Raw genomic sequence first — 21,719 nt, 5'->3', positions numbered from 1 at the left:
TATTTATTATATTATATTTAATAATTATATATCATGAGAAAATTTTTTAATTGTTTATATCAGTTGTAATCTAACATTTCTTTATATTACCATAACTATGAATAAGAATGTAACTATCAGTTATTGTTTTTATATTTATGTTCTCAATTATCTCGCATAACGTATGAGTTTAATCTAGTATCTAGTATATATAGTAAATGACATGCTTTTTCTTTTATTAATAAATTAATAGTTATCTATATTGGTTAAATGATAATCAGATAATCTAAAAGACTTTAATGTATATAATATAATTGTAAACGATTTGATAACTTATTTAGACATTGAAATGAAGCCTTTCGATAGGGATTTTTATCACAAAATGGACGCTCATCAAGCATCTATCAAACAACACACTCAAAAATCAACACACATGTTTTTTTTTTCTTCTTGGTGTATTTACGGTTGATGGTGGAAGAACTGAATGCATTGGTGGGCGACATGATCAGTTTTTTCGGGCCATCGATCCACCTCATTGGATATTACACTTAATAAAATTTATATGGATTTACTCCCTACCTCATTAGATATTACACTTAATAAAACTTATATGGAGAAATATGGATTTACTCCCTACCTCATTAGATATTATACTTAATAAAATTTATATGGAGAGATATGGATTTACTCCCTACCTCATTAGATATTATACTTAATAAAATTTATATGGATTTACTCTCTACCTCATTAGATATTACACTTAATAAAACTTATATGGAGAGATATGGATTTACTCCCTACCTCATTAGATATTACACTTAATAAAATTTATATGGATTTACTCCCTACCTCATTAGATATTACACTTAATAAAACTTATATGGAGAGATATGGATTTACTCCCTACCTCATTAGATATTATACTTAATAAAATTTATATGGAGAGATATGGATTTACTCATTACCTCATTAGATATTACACTTAATTAAATTTATATGGAGAGATATGGATTTACTCCCTGCCTCATTAGATATTACACTTAATAAAATTTATATTAATGGATTGAATTTTAAATATCTTTCCATTGATATTACTTTCCTCAAATACTTTTAATAAAATTATTTAAAATCTATGTCAAATTAAATATTTTAAAAATTCAAAACTGCACACATATAATTAATTAGACGAAATAAGTATATCATAATTTGTTAATGTAATATATATCTATACTATATTATACAGTAAAATAAATAGGGTTTTAACTTTGAACTTTCAATTTCAACAATGTACACATGATTACATAATGTACTATACATCAATTCCTACAACTATCTCTCTTCTCCATAAATCATTTTATTCCTTTAATTCTTTCAAAATCTTTTATCTCAAAAACCGTACATCGATAAATTATAAAAATTATATGGGTGTTCTTAAAATTTCATGCTCTTTCATTAGAGATGTCATTCGATATACTTTTGACGAATTTTTAATCTGAGGTTGAAGCTCGTATGGCTAAGATATTTGGTTATGACACTCTATGACATATCCTCCTATGACCTATCATAGGCTATGACCTATCACCTAAACGTTAAATTTTTGAAACCAACATGAAATACGACATCATGATTAAAATAAGTAAGTTACTCCATCTATATAAATACTTAGTGACAATTGACAAGCAGTGTTGCGAAACCATTTTATTTATTTTTTTGGAATAGATAAAACGTCTCAATTTTTATTTCAACCATGGGATCAAGAAGTTCCCATCAATTTACCTTTTTTTCCTATCATTTTTCCGTTATGAATGAATAATGTTGAAACTACTTCGCATCTTATCTCGAGATGCAATATTAGCTCGAAAAACCTGGAAATTTGTTTTGGAATGCATAGAACGTCTCGACTTGATTGATATTGCGGTTAATGAGGTCTATGCAAGAATCCATAATTATAATGGCTCTAAAGACACGAAAAAGATGATTGAATCGGTGGTCTGTATAGCTTGGTGGGTTATTTGGAAACATGTGAATATATAAAGAAGGGGGGGGGGTCCAATGCCCACCTCCAAATTTAAATTTTGTTATGTATTTTTAAATTTTTCATAAATTTTTAAAATTTTTTTATAGATTTTTAACATTTTGCCCCCTTTTAGATTTATTTTTCATAAGTTTTCTAAGTTTGCCCCCTTTGGAATTGTTTTCTGGTACCGCTTCTGAATATATATGTAAACCATATTCGATCGATCATGGGAAACTACAAGATGAAGTAATGTTTGAGTTGATTATGAATTATTGGTACTTTTAGTTTTGCATCAAGAAAAAAAATCAAGACGGGAGATGGCTTTGGACAAGTAGATCAAGAATGTGGTCGTGGGTGCTAGTTGTTCGAGTCACTTTCCCATCATGTTTGGGCCTGTTGACATTGTTAGGTTGCACAGCCCTGCTGGGGTTCAAAGGTTCGCAAGCTTCGGTGGTAGATTGCGTGTATGGAGCTCTTATTTGATGTTTCAATTTTTATCAAGTGGTGAATTTTCTCATGTTTTGGTGTTAAAATTTGTATTTCTTAGCTTTAATAAAATTAATGACATATCTGATGGTTAAGTGATCGACATATATATCTAGCTACTAGCTAGTCTGATCTTGACATATACTTGATGGGAAGTTGACCATATATTCATTCTTTCGTCTTGTCATTTTCTTACTATCCAAATGCGAACGCGTTATCATTTTTTCTAAGTAAGCAATGGAAAATGAATCACCTACATATAATGCCACAAAAAGTTATCGTCAAACATACAGTTTGTTTCTTTATAGACAAATTAAAATCAAACTATCGCTAGCTTGAAAAATACAATTTTAATGAATAGTGATTACATTATCCACATTACAAACCATTTTGTAGTCGACAGTGAGTGGTTGTAATTTGTTACTCGTTTTGTTTCGTGATTCATTGTCTTTATAGGATTTTACAGATAGTTGTGTTAGATTATTACAGGGTTGAATTTAATGTATTAACAAATAGGTGAAACAAGTGGTTATGCTTAGTTACAAATATTTATCAAAAAATAAGATGATTGAGAATAAAAGCCATGGTGTAGCAAATGGTTCTAGTCCAATTAGTTGATGTATTTTTAGTTTTATTTATAAATTTTCGATACGACTTTTAGAAGTGATGATAAATCTGTGAGGCTTTTTTTTTGAAATATATGTCCATCTAGACCTTATAAGAAAAAGTAGAATTGACAGAGTTTCTGATGTCGCTACTCGACTGAGGGGAAATGATAAACCTACAACAAATTTTAGCAATCTACAACAATACATGATTTACGCAGTTGTGCACTGTGAAATAGAATATGCACATTTGTTGTAGATGACTAACAATTATAGTAGATTTATCATTCTTCCTCAACTGAGCATTAAAAGAAAAACTATAGCGTAATTGAAAGATAACTATTTGCGACTCTTGTTAGATTTAAAAATAAATATTATACTAACTTGAAATATTTTAGATGTGTAACGAGTTAAATATAAGTATTGAAATTTTGAAAAGAACACAATCTTTATTCTTTAAGGTTGTATTAAGACGCAGTAAATAATTATATACTAATAATAAAATTCAAAAGTAAAATTTTGATATGAAATGTACACTTTTGTTAACTTTATTTTGTAAAATTCTGTGAGTAAAAGAAAAAAACAAACTAAATCGATCAGTAGGTTCGGTTTTGTTCTGTTTTTTTTTTTTTTTTTTTTTTTTTTTAAATTGGGTTGAAGAGATAAGATAATGGCATAGAAGGCCATAATAATAAAGGCAAAGTCAGCAGTGTATGACAATTCCATTAAATTTTCTTTTGTAAGCCGCCAGTTGTTTCACTCCATTCCATATATATAATCCCTCCCTCCTCATTCACTCCTTTTACTACACCACAATCTTGACCAAATTAAACCAAACCAAAAATGTCAGATAATTACCACCACCACCACACGCCAACCACCTTCACACCATCATCACCCGACGACATGACCACTTCAACTCATCGGCGTGCTCGTGGTCGACCAGCTGGGTCAAAAAACAAACCAAAACCACCAGTAATTGTCACACGTGACACCCCAAATGCATTGAGCTCTCATGTCCTAGAAGTCGTGGATGGTGCTGACATCATCGACAGCTTAGCCGTTTTTGCACGTAAACGAGGGCGTGGCCTCTCTGTTTTAAGTGGCACTGGTGCCGTTGTGGATGTGACCCTCAGACAACCCGCTGAAAATAACGATGTTACCCTTCATGGTCGCTTTGAGATTTTAACCATTTCAGGTATATATATAAATTTATACTCGTAATTATTACTATTGTTTTTGACCAGTTGTTTTTTAACTGAAACTTTAATTTTAATTTTAATTTTTATTATGTTGTTTTATGTAGTACTAAAAAAGCAATGATTATTATAATAAGGTACCAAAAAAATAATGATTATAATAAGGTAGATGTAACAACTGTGCCTTTTTTTTTCTATAATTGTGTCTCAAAATGAGATCAATGTATATTATGTCTGGTTTTTTATTTTTGGGTTTTTGTTTTTCTTTGTCAAGTTTTGAATCAGATTCTTCAAAACTCGACAACAAACATGAAAAAAAAATAGAAAAAACGTTAAAAGTTATTGACCAATTAGGTGTTAGTTTTGGCCTAATTTACATTAAAAATGTGCAACGAGATAAAAATTTCTAGCTAATGATTTAGTTTTATTTATAGAAGTATAAGGTAGGTTGCTATTCTATGGATTTTACTTTGACAAATTATTAGTAATGTTTGGCTATTCCTAATTTTTAGGGACAGTGCTACCACCACCAGCGCCACCAAATGCTAGTGGTTTATCGATATTTTTAGGCGGTGGGGAAGGACAAGTGGTGGGCGGGATTCCGATAGGCCCGTTGATAGCTTCCGGTCCGGTTATTCTTATAGCGGCGTCTTTTGGAAATGCGGTGTTTGAGAGGTTGCCTATGGATGAATCGGAGGAGGAAGAGGGTAGCGGACAAGTTCAACCGTCCGCTTCCCAATGTTCTGGAGTGTCTAGTGGTGGCGGTGGTGGTGGTGGCGGGGGAGGCGGAGTTTTTAACACGACAACGACACGAGATAATAACAATGGCGGGTCGGATTACCCGTTTAGAAGTGATTTAATGGGTTGGGAAACAAATCCAAGAACTCCTTACTAATATGTTTCATTCAAGAAAGTGAATGAGTAGTAAGAAATTTTCCCCCTAGGTTAACTAATATTTGAATTGAAGGACTTGTTGCTAATGAAATTTTAATTAGTTATTCCACCTATTTAATCATCATCATAACATTATATAATCAGTATGTTTTATCTGTTTTAGTATGATTTCTTACATTGTTTCTTGAAAGTATGATTATTTGGTCTTAGATCATGTGTATGTTGACATGGAGATGAGATATATTATTTAATTTTATGCATAATCACGTTACACCACCAAGTCCATGGAAAATATATAAAATAATTAAATAAAGTTCATGGCAATGATTCGGTTGATGAAAAATACTGGTTTATAAAAAGCTGAAATACCGATTACGTGATGACATTTTGTAGTATTAGCCATTAGTGATGCTCTTTCAATGTTTACTATGCAAAACAACATAAATTAACATTTACTAGTACTTTATTTTCTAAAAATTTATATACAATAATTTAGATTATGGTGTGTATGGACTTTTATTAGTTTATTTCACGTATCTTTTTTTTTTTTTGGCGCTGTGACTTTATTTTGAATAGATTAATAAAGTCAATGGGGAGTCAATGTTCAAAGTTTGAGGCTATTAAATGTCTCTTAAAAGCCGTGACCGAAAAAGACTTTTCGAACTTTTGTCTCTTTCAAAGTAGCTAATTTTTCAGATTCCATAGGATGCCACAACGGTCATAGTAATTTTTGCACCTTACCCGATATACTTACATGATAGTAGTACTAGTATGAGCAGTGGGGAAAAATGTTTACAGTTTTACTGACCATTTTGAGGTTGGCTATACTCGTTGTATCTTGTCTTGGCTTTAGTTATATCTAGAACTAGCCTCTTTATTCATACTCTCATAGGGTGATACCAAAGAGAAGGATAGAGCGGCCAACGGAAGGAAGGTTGTGTGACATGTCGTTCCCGGAAAAACATGTTGCCATGCGTATTTTGGGCCGGGTCTTGGTTTTCTAAGCCGTACAATGATAAAATTTCAATAGTGATTAAAATTTCGACATTTCCCGCTGTAGATTTTGATTGTATCGGGTTCGTGGTGCCGTTCCCGGAAAAATGTGTTGCCATGCGTATTTTGGGCCGGGTCTTGGTTTTCAAATCCGTACAATGATAAAATTTCAATAGTGAGTAGAGACAAAACCATTTACATTGGGAGGTGATATTGTCAAATTTAATGGATTTATCACACTACAACAACGTTTATTGCAAACTATACCAGCATACATGCATAAATATGATAGATAAATAAAGTTTCGTGGTACTATTTATGTCTGGATTGGATATATATAATCAAGGACTTGTAATAAGGAAGTGTTTACAAACCCTAACTGACCCGTTTTAGCATTATGACTCGTGTATATGTCACCTTACCAAATCGAGACCCATTGTTATTGATTAATGAGTTGCACGCATGATACAGTGTTGGTATTTAAAAAAAAAAAAAATCTAATAGATTTGACAAAATTGTCAACCATTATTTCTCATTAGAAACCTTCAACAAACAATACCCCAAAACTAAAGTAAACAAAGTAAATATCAGATAGCTGAAATCTATGTGTTTGCCTTCAAAAAAGAGAAAAGTATCTCATCACAAAATAATAAAAGGAAATCCTGTAGGACCAAGTAGTGTGAGTTGGGGAAGCACCATAAAAACTCAATGTTGAATATCAGCAGCCGAGTGGTGGTCTACTCCGAGCGTTGTGAGGTCATGACAGATAAAATATCTGTCACAGAAGACATGGCACTCAATGCAGCTTTCAGAACGTCCTGAGAACAGCCCGGTTTCACAATTGTTCTTACCTGTAGATGTTGACAATAAAAATACCCAATATGTCAAGTAATCCACAAACTCAAGAAACCCTGACATATTTTTTAATTAATGAATTTTATTTTTCTCTTGATTCTGAAGCAGTGAAGCCATGTAAACGAATCCATTGACAAACTGACAGATTATCTGATAAACCTTAGATATTGAACCCAAGATGGATGATTTGCACAAACAAGAAACCCCACCGTTGAAAATGAATGATGGTAATGTTTTAGGTCAACTTGGCCGACATGTCAAGTCATATGTTACACTTAAACGGAATAGATTACCAAGGATGTTTGTAGTTTGCAATTGTATGTCATGCTGAACATCAACATTATAGTACAGTACACAGTTTGACTCGCTAAACATCAACATTATATGTAGGTATGTCAACCATACTAAATAAAGGATCGGAAGTTGGTCAAAGTATAGATTCAATGCATAAAACCCCTTTATGATTTTAACTAAAAATGATCATTGTCTGAAATAGGACAACATTTAATCAAATTCGATCATAACAGCATTTTGGATTAACCCAACCTGACCAATTTCGATGGATACCAACAATGAACCCAACTTGACTGATCCATTTGCCACTAAAGAACAAGAATGGTTTAGTACCTTTTCAAGATAGTCGTTCAATTCCTTGATACGACCCATGTAATCCAGATCCTCCACACACAAGCTAACGGCTTTAGAATCGGCACCTGGACCTTCAAACTGAAGAGGTCCAGGGTTTCTGTAAATATCCTCCATCAAGAATCTTGTTGCATTTTGTCTAAGCAGCCTGCACCAATCCAACCATAACTTAGCACATTGAATTCTACCCTCCATTACAATCCTTTCCAAAACAAAATAAACAAACAGAAACTTTACATACTCGTATACTTTGCCTCGTAAATCCACAGTAGCAGGATGGACAACCGGTTTCCCAAGGGTGGTAGCTCCTGACCCTGAACCGCGACCATAATGCTTTACAGTCATCATAGCCTAGAAAATGCAGTCAAAAGAAATAATTCATAAATAAATGCAGTAGAAACCATAAACTCTTTTTACAAGCTATAAATAGATGAAAGCCTACTGTTATTGGAGCAGCACCACAACGCCATTTGATTGAAGGACTCTTGAGGTTAGTGATAGTTGCCATATAACCATTCAAACCAGCCGCCAGAATATGGTAGCAGCAATGACCAAGAACCTGCAAAAAAATTGCATCGAATTTAGTATTTCTAACTGGTCAGATACAGAAACAAAAATATAGAAAGAAATGTGTCAAAATTTGCCCACTATGTGTATTTGCATGAAAACTCCTAAATCAGTTTACTGATAATATTAGATTAACACTAGAACCAGTAGTAGATTACACACTAAATATGAAGAAAGTGTTTCCAGTTTTCCCAAATGATTAAACATTTTGAGGTTACCCACTCGGTGCATCTTGCCACATGTAAGATTTACGATTGAGATAGATTGAAAAGTTAAAGGAACTTACGTAGGCATAGTCACAATCAAACTTTGATGGCAGAGAACCCCGAGCTTGGTAGCCGAAAAAGTGGCAGATCGCATTAAATTTCTTCCCCTTGTATGTACCTTCTTTCTGTTAAGAAGTAAAAGGCATAAATTAGAGTGATATGGTATAAGACATGATTTCGGAATACGATGATATTCAAGCTTCTAAGCCCATATTATATTCAGCATATGTAAGGTTTCTATCCTACCAGTCTCTTATTAATTTCTGCTTCCACAAGTTCAGCAAGAAGCTTCTCCGTCTCAATCTGAGAAATGATGCATGCAAACGTCAATGCTTGTCAAACAAAGTTTACAACATTTTTACAGAGTTACAAATAGAGGTGAGTAGGTGACAGTAACCAGACTTAAAGATATATCAATTCAGCTATTGCTTTATCGATAACAGATCAAAGAAAATAAGAACTTTTAGAAAGAAACGTGACAAACATTTGTCTATTTAATAATCTCCCATATAAATAAATAAATAAAAAAAACATCCTATATAACTTTATTTATAAAATAAATACATTACTGAATGGTAATCATATTCAGCCCCCAAAGTATTTACAAAAGCTTGAATGTTATGGAAAAACGGTTCCAGGCCTAAACAACCCAAGTTGTACTAAACTGAACCAAGAAACGACTCCTTTCAACCCGTTTACTTGGCCCAACACTTGTCTAACCACCAGTAGTTATGAAATTCACCAATTCAGTACCTGAGACAACTGGGCCGAGTCATCCGACTCAGGATGGAGGAGAAGCTGCAACAACAGAGATAATTTGTATGAGCAGTGATATACAGGTTTATTTAGATATATTTTCATGAGCAAATTATGTCAAAACAGACCTGTTTTCTAATAAAGGGAGGCATGAATTCAAACAAGGCAGATGCCCAAGGTGACAGTTTTGTTGAAATACTATCAGAGGACACACCTTGTCGGAGAAGACTATGAATTTCCTGAAAGGAAATAGTGTTAATATCAAAAGCGACATTTGAAGACCAAGATAAATTTTCCTCATGCAGAAATACCTATACGTCAATAATACTGAATTGTTTAATCTATTTGAGAAATTGAGCTGAATGTTATTTATTGACCTTTTTAGCAACAATATATGAATTTATAGCGTTGTAACTAAATTATAATTATCGTCTATATAAAAAATGCAAAAACAAACATGAACTTTTATTATAAGACAATACAGATTGGAATTTTGTTTCAACTCAGTAAATCAAACATCTGTAGTAGCATATAGATCTTTAAGAAAAAGGTAACAGAAAAAGAATTTTATATGATTTATAATCTGACTCGTGAGATTCAAGGGTCATGAGATTTGCTTGAATGTTTAATGGAAGGGGGAAAAAAACAAATAAGGACTTATATTTCCAATACGAGAATATTGGCACTCTCTATCAGTTGCACAAAGAAAAAAGAATGATTAGTCTTCACAAGGTAGTTACCTGCAATAGTGCAAAAACTTCAGGGATGCTTTCTATAAGCCCTTCTGGAAGTAAAATGACACCATGATTCTTGTCTGCACAATAAACAAGTGTTAGAAGAAATGGTACCATACATAATCAACACAGCCTTAACAGCAATCTGCTAGAGAAGATAAGAAACATAAGAGGGCTGCAATAGGTAGCAGCACCAAATGATTTCAGAATCTTAAAATAAATCCATCTTAGAGGTTGAATCAAGACACAACTAGAACTACCCAATGCATTTGACCAGTTCACCTTTAAACTAACTTTTTGACCCATTCGCACCTAGAACTACCCAAACTGAACTATTCACAGGTAAGTAGGTCGATACTGCTACCTCTAAGTGATTTAAAAACCAACACACACCTTGCTCTGCCCTGGCTTGAACTGCATCACAAATCTGCTTTGTTATGTCAAAGAGAGTAAGCTTTGAAGCAGCAACTTCTTCAGCAAGAATAACCTACAAAAAAGATTTAATCAGGAAAGAAAGAGATATATACAGTAAAGCACACAATATATGTACGTGTAAACCCACCATGTTAGGATGTGACTGCAGAGTGCACTCGACAGCAACATGAGATGCTTTCCTACCCATGAGCCGGATAAAATAGTAGTACTGGAAAGAAAAAAAACAATTGACTTTATTAAAGGAAACGGACGGGATAACTTCTGCCAATGATACTAAATACAACATCCGTAAATCCAAGAGTACATGGTTTATATGAAAAGAATGGATCTACCTTTTCGGCTGAAAGAGCATCTGTGCAGACATTACTGATAAGTTGAGAGTTAACCTAGAGGGAAAAAGAATCAGTAGCTAAAAAATATATGCATAGTTGTAATTATATGAGGTTAAAGTCATAGGAGATGTACCTTGCATATAGTATCAAAACCAACATTTGCTTCAACAAACTGGTTCTTAAGATCTCCATTCAAGGTAACAGGTACTCCAACCACCTGAGAAATAAGAAATCAGTCTGAACAATATTGTACATACAAAAAAGAAGACATCTTGGTGCATGAATATCTATATAGTAGCACCCATGGTCCTATAGCTACCTTTGTAGAGCATTTTGCTTCTGCAAATGTCTCGGCAAGCTGAGCAGCATCGGTGTTAGATGTAACCCCTTTGAATAAATAAGGGTTAGTATACAATATAAGTCTAATTTTCTATCTTAAATCATAGTTTATAGACGTACCTCCAACAATCACCAGACCATCCAGCTTCAAAGCCTTGCATGCTGCCATAGCAGAATTTACTTGTTCTGTAGTTCTAATTTGATCCTTTGTTCGTCCCAACAAATCATAACCACCTTTACGGATTCAAATAGTCCCACATGAAATTACTTTAAGAAAAAATAAACCATGATGAAACAGTTGCCTATTCCCCACAAGTACCTTGATTTTTGTATGTCGCAAGAATATCATCTGTGATCTCCAGGGTTTTTTGAGCAAATAAGCCTTCAGAACCACCTGGTTACATGTAGCACAAAGCATGCCAAGTTATAACCCCTTCCCTCTCTATAAATAAAAACCACAAATAGAAAACAGGCATAAATAAGTGACAAACTGTACCTAGAAATCCGAGCAAAACACTCTTAGGGTTGTGAATTTTGAGAGCTTCATGAAGACCCCATACAACATTATGTCCTCCAGGAGATTGTCTACCACAGAAAACAAGTCCAACCCTGAAAGCATAATGCAAAATAAGACTTCAGCTAAGGCAAGCATATAATGACACTCTACTTTTAATTTCTTTACACCCTTGACACTCTATTTTTAACTTCTTAAAAGTTAAGCCAATGTCATTATTTGAACAAAATATGAATACTAGCACACATACTCTGGATGATACTAATTGTGAATTCAAATAACAAAAAAACAAGATAAAAATGAAGCTAACCCATACCTGACTGCAGGATGTTCACTAATAGTTTGAGCATTAGGTGTTTGAGATTTTTCTCTGAAAAAATGAGCCAAAGGTTGACCATAAGTGTGAGGAAAGGATCGAGCAATAACATTAGCACCAGAAGGGTCTGCGGCAGCAGTTGCATCACCAAACTCCACTCGCACAGTAGTTCCCTGAACACAAATCCATAAACACATAGTTTATAAGCACGGAATATCATCAAAATCCAGACAAAATATGCATGTACTAAGGGGGTTTTCGGTTGTGCCTTTTGAATCTAACTATTGCCATTTAATTAGTCAGAACAAGACAACAATATGTTGATAAAAGAAAGTCAGGCAGATATATTTACATGTCTCCGAATAAGCAGCAATTTAAATTCAAGTTTTAAAATTAAGTTATAATGAAAAAATGATGAATATATTCGGTTTCATAAAAACATCCAAAACTAATAATATGAAATTCTGTTTGAACTTTGAAGTCACTTCCAAAGACCCCATAAATACATATGGAAATCAAAGATGCTAAAGATGATGTGTCTATAAAGAAAAGTCAAGCATGTGTCACTTAAATTCAGTTTCTTCATTATGTAAGATAACAAGTCAACTACTAATTTTCTGGACTTTTATCCAATCAAAATACTTTGACTAGTAATCATTAGCAAAACATAATCAAAATTATTCCTTTTACCAAACATTAAAAGTTATCCGCGCAGTAAAAATGCCAAACATCCATCACTGAGTGTAGCTTCTTCACTATGTGTAGTAGTAGCAGTAACATTAAATCACTCTTTAATCACAAATAATACGAAACTTTTCACAATACCATAACACTAATTCACCAAAACCACATACAATAAAACCGTATGATATATATCAATATATATATATATATATATATCAAAAAGGAATCATGAGCTCACAAAGCAATCAAAAAGGTGACATTAAGGAATAAACAAAAAGGAATCAAAATATAAAGTAGCACAACTACACGTGATCTAAAATTCTATACACATCAGATCTATATATATATATATATCACAATCGAATCAATGAATATTCATATTCATACAAATATATATATACAGGAATCAATTATTCGATCCACTGATTCAACAATACAGAAAAAAACATATTAGAATCTCAATACAATGCATATATAGATACATAAATATATACGTATAGATATATATATATATATAATTAAACAACCTGAAGGCAAGGAGGAAGTTCAGGTTGATAAAGAGATCGAGTTTTTTGTAGATCAGATAGCTCTCTTGGAACTCCATAATCTGATTCCATTTTAATTTTTATTAAATGCTTATTTTTGTGTGTGTGAGAGAGAGTGAGAAAAAACACGCAGTGAGTTCAGTCTGTTTTTCTTCTTCTTCTTCACCTAAAAAAAAAACAAAAAAGTGATGAAAAGAGGGGCGCTTGTATAGGCAGGCAAGGCGATGTTACCAACCCCAACCACTATAATTTTGGATTTGTTTTATACATTTTTAGTCCTTTAAGTAGGCCTTTTTGTTACATATTGGTCCTTTCTTGGACAAGGGTATATACGTACAAAGAGTATATGCTCCATTAATTATTTGTGAATGCAAATAATAATATAAAAATAAAATTTTTTTTATATATATGTTTCCTTTTACAAGTTCTCCTAAAATAATATATGTGTCTATCTTGTCTTTTTAATTTTGTAATGTGTGATCTTTTCTGTTTTCTAAAGGATTATCATGAATAAATCGTAACAGGATATATGAATCAATATATTCATTATTAAACACTATATGTAAAAGATGTAAAGATTTCTTAGACCATGCATAAACATCAATACATTTAATTGATATTTATAATATTTTCATTGGTAGACCTTAGAGATGTTCAACTTGTTAATGGCCTAAAACCGTTTGCCATTCTTTCTTGATACATGGTCTTTCAATTAAACTTGCATATTGTATCGACAAGACATCTGTTAAGACATGAAACATTCTAAGATCATATCGTGTCGTGTTAAAAAATCCGTATATAAAATTTGTCGTGTTGTGTTAAAAGATCCGTGTATGAAATTACTGGCTCTATATCAATCAATATTGCCTCCTTCACTGATTTCCTCAGTGGTTGGACACTCGAACTTTTGTCCGTGAGGTCTCAAGTTCGATACTCTTGGAGGTGAGATTTACAGGCTTTAAGTTTCCTGGGCCTTCGTGGAGCATTTACTGGGTGGGGCGGGCAGGGGGAGAGAAACGGGTTTTAGGTTCACGGTAACCAGTGTGTATACCCATGGTCCGACCCTTGCTGTTCTAAAAGAATTATATATATTATTGATTGTCATTAAACATGTTTTCTTTTGATTTGTTACTAGATTTATACTGGTTATATACGGGTTTTTAAAGTATAATAATAAAAGTTTATTGAAGAAAACAACTTAAAAGATTCAGGACCAAAAGTGATTAGCAATGACAATTTAAGACTTTTTAAGCTTGATTCGGATAAACTTGTGATCTTATTATTACAAAATTTAAGGTTATTCATTTATAAAAGTGTTTAATATTTTTATGTGTTTTTTTTTCATTCTTTTTTGATGGATAAGAGTTTGTTTTTTTATTTTTAGGTGTAATGTCTTTTATACTAAATATAATATTAATAAAAAAAATAACACAATAATCATAAATGATACAAAACTGCCACTGCTCAGACTGAGTCAACTTGGACTCATCTCAGGGCATGATGATGTTTCCCTCGATGGCACACTTTGGGAAGGTGATTGGTGATCCTATCTGCCCCATAGGATTCACCTTACTTAAGTAGGAAGACTGAAATGTGGGGGAAGTTTGAAGATCAACTCGCAAGTTTGTCCAATCTGGGGTAGCTTGGAAGAAGAGACAGCTCGGGATGACCAGTCTGGGTCAACTTGGGCAGAGTCAGCTTGGAACTTAATGAGGTCAAGTCATGTGATTCGTACGTGTGTGTGGCTGTTCTAGATGATTCTAAATAAGGATAAGAATTCACTTATATGTTTTTGTATTGTTTTGGTGACACCTGATCGTGGGAGAAAAAGAAAACTAGTGGGGACCAGAGAGAGAACCACACTACCATGCAGCTACAAATTGTGTTCTTTATTCCTATTGGTTGATTTATAACAACCTTGTACTAGTTGTCTAGGGTAGAATATTCCTTGTCTATTGTATTTTATCTATAGATAGAGGCTGCCTTCTATTGTAAAAATGTGTTTATGAAAGTTTGATAGAGCTGAATTCTATTCATTTGAAAATCTTCTTTACCTTTATGAATTTTTGATCTTGGTGGTTTGAAATGGTCCCTTTAGCAGTAATCTTGGTGGCTTTATCTTTATAGATTATTGTAGTGAGATCTTAAAATCTTATTACTTTTATATGTATTTGTGGTGGCTCAGCCTTTATCAACTATAGTGGTGGTTTTGGAGGGTTTCTTGTATTTGATTCTGGTTTTTCAGTTCTTTACGAGTCAAATATTAGATTTTTATCTATCCTTATTTATTTTCAGTCCAGTTTTAGTGTTTGATTGTTGCCATAATGTTTGCTCTTACTGTCAGCTTGAATGTGTTTTGTCACAAAATCCAGAAAATCTTTACAAATTAGTTTATATTTCGATGTGCTTGTGTTTGTGAGTGGACTCCGCCTTAGTATTTCACATCAAATAATCATAATAATAAAATTATAAAAGTAACTAAAGAAACTCATCACCTACCATAAGACTTTGAAAACACACATTTCATGAGTTCCTCATCTCATTTCCACACGCAACATATATTATGTCTCATACTCAGACATATTTTCATTTCTGTTTTCTTGTTGGCGAATCCTAAAAGTGACCCGTATAAATGTCTGGGATTGCGTATCTACAAGTGTTTGTTGCGTTAAAGGGGCGTGAAAACACATGCACCACTCATTATAAATCGCTTTGGTCACTAATACAAGTACAAATGGAGTCGGTATCCAAGGTCCGAACACCTGAAAGGTGCAATGAAATAAGCCATGACTCATGAGCCACGGACACCCTCTATTCTTGAGTGCAAGACATCATTCAATCCATTGTGCTTTCGATTCATTGGTAGGCACAACACTTTCGTTCATCCAATTTTCCCGACTACTGGTCTTCTTTAGTTCTCTTAATGAACAACTAGTAGCCAAATACTTCACATCACATAAATTAGTTAAATTTTTACCAGAAACTAGACTTGCCTAAACACTTGAATAACCATTTTCATATAGATAATGATGCATAAAAAAAAGCAACATGCATATGATTGGTAGAAGTAACTCAGATTTGAACTGATTTAATTCAGGTTAAGGCAGAAGTCGACCAACACTAAGCAGCACATTTATCCTGATCCACGAATTACTTCCACAACTCATTGTAGCCTCCTTGAGTGGAAGAGACATAACAGTCTCCTGGGATACAATTTGATCTTCATCTCTATTCATGTGACCTATTGCAGCCTGGCTCTATTCAGCCTATTGGGATGTGAATGAGAACGAGTAAACATATGGTAAAGTTTGTAACAATGCCAGGTAAAAAGAGAAGAAAAAAAGATCAACTCCAAGATTTATAGCATACGTTAACCAAAAATATTGGAGTTATAATGTCAGTCAAAAGTATAAAACAAGAAGAAAGAAAACATAGCTTCTCCTACTTTAAATTAACTGTATTTTGTAAACAAAACGTTCCTCTCTCATTCTACTTTCTTGCTTTTGTTCTCATCTACATCACCATCACCGCTGATAGCTGTTTTAGACTCGTCAAACTCCAATAACTGCCGAAGCAAAATGCCATTATATTAGTATGCCCTATGTATCTAGTAAAAATAGATGCAAGCATAACATTTTCCATGAAACATATCAAGGCTTACCGGTTTGACCTCCCCATTCCATATGCAATGAACAGCCAAAAACCCGATAACTGCCGGTACGATGTACAATAACGCAGGCTAAAAGCAACCAACATTAAATTTAATAAGTTCAACAGGGAAGCAAAATAAAAAACTCCCAAACCCATTTAAAGAACAGGGGATTCGTTTTATCCGAAATGACCACAAATACCAACCTGTGCGGCCTGAAACCAGTTCATAACAACAATTGTAGTGATCACACCAACTGCATATCCCGAGAAAGCACTATTGAAGTAATTGCTCTTTCCCCCTCTTGACACGTCAAATCTCAGCGCCAAGGCTACAAAAATGCCTGATGACAAGCACATGATGATCAGCAGCTAAAAAGCTTGATCACGCATATGTAAATACGGAAAAGTATAGGCCTCTTATAAAGAAAACTAAAAAGCTTGATCAGCAGCTAAAACACATGATGATTTTTAGCAGCACAGTGCTTTGATTCGCAATAATGTTAGGGTGATGTCATAAAAACTAAATCTTAAAAATCAGTATCCATCTTGTGGTCGAAGCCTATTGTCTATACACAATTAATTTTATGAAATACATGCAAAACAAATTTCTATGAAACATTAATATTAGCAACTAGTCATAAGTTTTCCACAGAGCTAAAAGTTCACTTTAGAGATGACTATTTGGAAATGGATAGATTCATATTGGGGACTTCCCATATTTCAAAATCAATCCTGGATTCCATAAATCATGGCAATACGTTCTGCAACAGTTCCACTACACAACTACGTGATGAAGATAAATATGCTAATTAATATAGTCCATACTACAGAAGTTGTCATAAGTAACTATATAGGTGGTTAGCTTTTCCGTTTCCTAAACATATCATCTCCGTGGAGTTTACCTTAACAGAAGCGAACCATGTAGAAATTACTGATTTCAATTGTTGTGCCACTTCAATTATGATAGCAAACTCAATAAATGACTTCACACTAGGTGTACAACAGTGATATATCATAACACATCACACACTAATACTGCCCATACCTGGAATTACAATGTCACCTAAACCGAGCATAGAAAACGGACGTGCAACATCTCTCGTTGGGAACACAAGCTAAGAAAAAATTAAAAACGGTCTGTTAAGATAAACCTCCAAAAATGGTGCAAGTAATCCCAATATCCAACATGTATTCATGCACTACCTTTATAGGCGCATCAAATGACTTGGCAACACTGACCATCACTGGGGTGAAAAAGACCCAGAATATATCATAGAAAAAAAGCCCACCCTGAAAATTTAGTCATCATGTCATCAGATAATTTATATGCTTAGCAGAACTTGAAACATGCAACAAAAAACCTTCCTTACCAACAAGATGGCTCCAGTCTTGAATGAGCCAAGGGAAAGCATTTCAATTCCCTGCAAAATGTAGAAAAAGTAAAACTTTAAACTATTACTTAATGAAAAACTGATGCTCCGAAAATAGGTGACATGTTGTTTACAAGTTAAATATATTCACGAGCGGAATGCAGAATACAAATGAGCAGTTTGTATTATGATTCAGAAGGACCATGCAGAACTAATATATACTCTTCTTAAAAAAAACAGAGACGTGATCTTACCTGAATGCAGAATGCAAGTCCCAATATATTGTTGGCCAGCCAATGCTTCTGAGCAACATACCAAGCACAAAAAAAGGTTCCAGGAACAGCAGCGACAACTTGAGACCTTGTGAACTCAACTTCCACAGCTGTATAAAAGATATATAAGAGAAATACAACATGTAATCAAACAACATCAAGAGATTAAAATAAATAAACGTGTGAACACGGTGAAAACGTAACCAAACAGCAGTAGAAAGAAAGATGAGTGACCTAAAACTTTCTCAATGGGGTTGTTGCATAAAATACAAATGAAATTATAGATCCAACCGTTGCAATCTATAATTTCCAAATTTAATAATATAAAGTTGAGACGACGTGCACCAAGAAGATAACAGAGTTAAAAGAACTTTCAAGATGTATGGAAGACACACAAAGTAACTGGATAAAAAATTCATACAGCGAAAATAAGGGAAATGCCAATGAATAACATCTTCATCCCACTTGGTAGGTAAGAACCGCTTAATTGCAGGTAAAAGTGTCGCCCTACAACAAAAGAAAAAGATTCAGTAAAGGAGAGTGATGAGTAAGATTACCAAAATGGTAATTTGCTTGATCTACTAATTTTAAGGTGACAACATAATCAAGTTGGGTGGCAGATTTAGACAGGCAGTTTTGGTTGTTGGGCGAGTTTGCCTTAAAAGTTAGTTTGCAACAAAAAGATCAAATTATTATGAAATGATCGGTATGTCATGTATAATTACAAAAAGTATACCATTTTAGTAGAAATCAAATTATTTTTAATAGCAATGTAGGGGGTTTTATGGACTTGAAATACACTTCAGGCAACTTTCAACCCTTTTGACCACTTCCTTTAAGTTTGTGCTTATTTTACCCATTTGAACTGTGGGAGATAAAGCCTAGCCCAAATAGACCATTTTATGACTAAATAGTTCGAAATGTACTATAAACCACTTTAAATCAATCTCTACAAAGAACTTACGAAAATGCAAGGATGCCAAGCACAAAGAAATACGCTGTTAGAACAGCATTGACCAAATCTTTTGACAGGAACTTAAAGAGCAAGAACAAAGACATCAACATCGCACTGCCAACTAGCGGGAAACGCATGGCGTGTGCATTAGACATAGTCTCCTGTGAAAAAAGACACCTTAAGACTTATGTTTATGCACAAAAATAGAGTAAAAATTTGGACAGATTAAATTACATGTTGGCTGTATACTTACAGTAGGAGGTGTTGGCTTGACAGAGCGGTAACAACCCACATAAACTGAGAGACATGCTGTCAAAATGACATTTATATTTGGGTTTACCTTAACAGCTAGCGGCAGCAGTGTTAAACCTGCAAGCCCAAAATGCCAGAGTCCTTAAATTACCCCATAACAAAAACAAAAAGATTAATAAAAATAAATTAGATGTTAAATTGGAAAAAGAAACAAAACCTGCTAGAGCAATATTCGCAGCTCGCTCTCCATTCATCATTCTCACAACCAAGTAATTTTGATACAAACAAAAATAAATTCACAGTTTTTTCCTAAGTAAGTGAAAGCAAAATCTGCAAACACACATTTTACACAACTGAGAATATACAATGACGTATATAAAACGTAACTTCGATAAGTAATGCATTCAAAACCCTATGGAAACAACCTGGGCCTTCACATCTAAAAACAGACAATCCAGATTGACTCTATAATTTCACACACTTAAGTCACACATGAAATTGAAACGAAATCATCAAGTTTTTTCCGGGTCTCGACTAAACCGCCCACCTTTCAACAACCAAACACCCTTTTCCCAGAATCAACAAAATCATAAAGATTAGTAAATTACACCATCAAAGCTTGCATCTTTTCAAGATCTTATCAACCATAAATTATCAAGATCACAACTTTATACATAGTTAGATATATGAAACACAAACAATACTTAACGGTAACTATATACATCAATTTTTAGGCAAAATTTTAAATTTTTTGTATAAACCAAGAAATCCCAAATGCAAATTTACAAACAAAAACACCTAATAATTCAACACTAACTGTGATTAAACAAATACACACACACACATATTTTATATATATATATATATATATAACACATACCCAGATCGATTTTAACGATGGATCGATGACGTAGTCAAAGTTAAGTTCAACTTTTCTGTCTGAAATTGAAGAAATTAGAGCAAAATTATTATTATTATTATTATAAGTAAAGTTTGGTGAAGAAAAAATAAATTTAATGGAAATCGTAAATCAAGAATTGAATATGAATTTTATAAAATTAATTACCTTTTATATTGGGAAGATATTTGGAATTAAAAATCGGGTTTTGGCGAGTAGTAGTGATGGTGGTTTTGAGTTTTGACACAAGAAACGGGTTTTAAGAATTTCTTTTCCGTTTTGTGTTTGTAAAGTAAATAAATATTGATGGGTTTTAATGAAAAACTAAAGTGCATAATATTTTAAAAGTATTGAAATTTTCGAAAAAATCTCAAAAAAAAAAATTAACTTTGGCAATAGTCTAACTAAATGTAGTGAGACTGCTTTTTAAGTTTTATCAAAAATAGAATAAAATCTCCGGCCTAATCCAGCCAAGAACAAGTCTCTTATTCTTTATAAAATTTCTACCCCTCATTTGAGTTATTAAAATTTAATCATTTTGCCTTAAAAAATTAGAACTTAAACAATTAGCTTATCAGTATACACTTTAAGTTATTATTTTTTAAAAAAAATATTCCAGCCTAAAGATTATATGACTAACACCACTAGAGGTGTAAACTAGCCGAGTCGAGTCAATACTCGAGTAGCTCGAGCTCGGGCTTGACTCGACTCAAACCGAGTCGAATTTGAATAATTTACGAATCACTTTGGAATAGCTCGCAAACTGCACCGTCTCATTTACACCTTTAACCACCATTAGTTGCTGCCATCAACATTCGTCGTGCCCACTACCAAACCATCAACACTATGTAAGTTAATTAATGATAAAAAGAATTTTATTTTATGAAGATCTTATTTGACTTATAGAAGAATTATTAATTTTAAACAAACTATAAATAATTTATTTACTTTTTTATTTTATAAAATATACTTTTGTATGAATCATATATATATATCATTTATGATATTATGAAAGTTAACCAAACATAAATAGATTATAATTCATTCAAATTCAATTCCTTATATTTCAATCCATTTGATTTTTAATTCTTTCAAACTTGTTTTAAAATATTCTAATTTCCTAAAAAACATTTTTCAAACTAAATGGTCTCTAAACTTTC

At 33.1% G+C, this 21,719-nt stretch overlaps 3 protein-coding genes across 3 annotated transcripts; 1 reads left to right on the top strand and 2 right to left on the bottom strand.

Moving 5' to 3' along the window:
* Positions 1-3,811: 3,811 nt before the first annotated feature.
* LOC122589886 (AT-hook motif nuclear-localized protein 27-like) lies at positions 3,812-5,345 on the top strand. The gene is made up of 2 exons (XM_043762216.1): positions 3,812-4,285; positions 4,799-5,345. Exons 1-2 carry the CDS (start codon positions 3,931-3,933, stop codon positions 5,179-5,181), a joined length of 738 nt encoding a protein of 245 aa, XP_043618151.1. The 5' UTR covers positions 3,812-3,930; the 3' UTR covers positions 5,182-5,345.
* Positions 5,346-6,678: 1,333 nt separating this feature from the next.
* Positions 6,679-13,339, bottom strand: LOC122589885 (pyrophosphate--fructose 6-phosphate 1-phosphotransferase subunit alpha). Its single transcript, XM_043762215.1, has 19 exons — positions 13,144-13,339; positions 11,933-12,105; positions 11,599-11,711; positions 11,422-11,496; positions 11,223-11,336; positions 11,083-11,150; positions 10,897-10,980; positions 10,764-10,817; positions 10,559-10,639; positions 10,390-10,483; positions 10,003-10,076; positions 9,391-9,501; positions 9,260-9,304; positions 8,753-8,809; positions 8,527-8,631; positions 8,116-8,232; positions 7,915-8,024; positions 7,656-7,821; positions 6,679-7,024 (listed from the first exon to the last, which is right to left on the bottom strand). Exons 1-19 carry the CDS (start codon positions 13,231-13,233, stop codon positions 6,911-6,913), a joined length of 1,845 nt encoding a protein of 614 aa, XP_043618150.1. The 5' UTR covers positions 13,234-13,339; the 3' UTR covers positions 6,679-6,910.
* Positions 13,340-16,491: 3,152 nt separating this feature from the next.
* On the bottom strand, positions 16,492-20,826 carry LOC122587240 (signal peptide peptidase-like). Its single transcript, XM_043759350.1, has 13 exons — positions 20,728-20,826; positions 20,542-20,600; positions 19,879-19,991; positions 19,663-19,778; positions 19,419-19,570; positions 18,876-18,961; positions 18,437-18,564; positions 18,183-18,233; positions 18,016-18,102; positions 17,858-17,927; positions 17,017-17,153; positions 16,823-16,900; positions 16,492-16,726 (listed from the first exon to the last, which is right to left on the bottom strand). The coding sequence occupies exons 3-13, from the start codon at positions 19,916-19,918 to the stop codon at positions 16,646-16,648; spliced, it is 1,026 nt and encodes a 341-aa protein (XP_043615285.1). The 5' UTR covers positions 19,919-19,991; positions 20,542-20,600; positions 20,728-20,826; the 3' UTR covers positions 16,492-16,645.
* Between the last annotated feature and the right edge of the window lie 893 nt (positions 20,827-21,719).

The sequence above is a fragment of the Erigeron canadensis genome, chromosome 2 (assembly GCF_010389155.1).
Source record: "Erigeron canadensis isolate Cc75 chromosome 2, C_canadensis_v1, whole genome shotgun sequence".
NCBI classification, from domain to species: domain Eukaryota; kingdom Viridiplantae; phylum Streptophyta; class Magnoliopsida; order Asterales; family Asteraceae; genus Erigeron; species Erigeron canadensis.
This window is presented reverse-complemented; position numbering and strand designations above follow the sequence as displayed.

Coding starts and splice junctions, on each gene's coding strand:
- LOC122589886 (XM_043762216.1), top strand. CDS start 3,931: ATGTCAGATAATTACCACCACCACCACACGCCAACCACCTTCACACCA. Junction 4,286..4,798: donor TGAGATTTTAACCATTTCAG/GTATATATATAA, acceptor CCTAATTTTTAG/GGACAGTGCTACCACCACCA.
- LOC122587240 (XM_043759350.1), bottom strand. CDS start 19,918: ATGATGAATGGAGAGCGAGCTGCGAATATTGCTCTAGCAG. Junction 18,234..18,436: donor GACTTGCATTCTGCATTCAG/GTAAGATCACGT, acceptor TACATTTTGCAG/GGAATTGAAATGCTTTCCCT. Junction 17,928..18,015: donor CATTTGATGCGCCTATAAAG/GTAGTGCATGAA, acceptor ATTTTTTCTTAG/CTTGTGTTCCCAACGAGAGA.
- LOC122589885 (XM_043762215.1), bottom strand. CDS start 13,233: ATGGAATCAGATTATGGAGTTCCAAGAGAGCTATCTGATCTACAAAAA. Junction 10,077..10,389: donor TCAAGCCAGGGCAGAGCAAG/GTGTGTGTTGGT, acceptor TTTATTGTGCAG/ACAAGAATCATGGTGTCATT. Junction 8,233..8,526: donor TTGATTGTGACTATGCCTAC/GTAAGTTCCTTT, acceptor ATTTTTTTGCAG/GTTCTTGGTCATTGCTGCTA.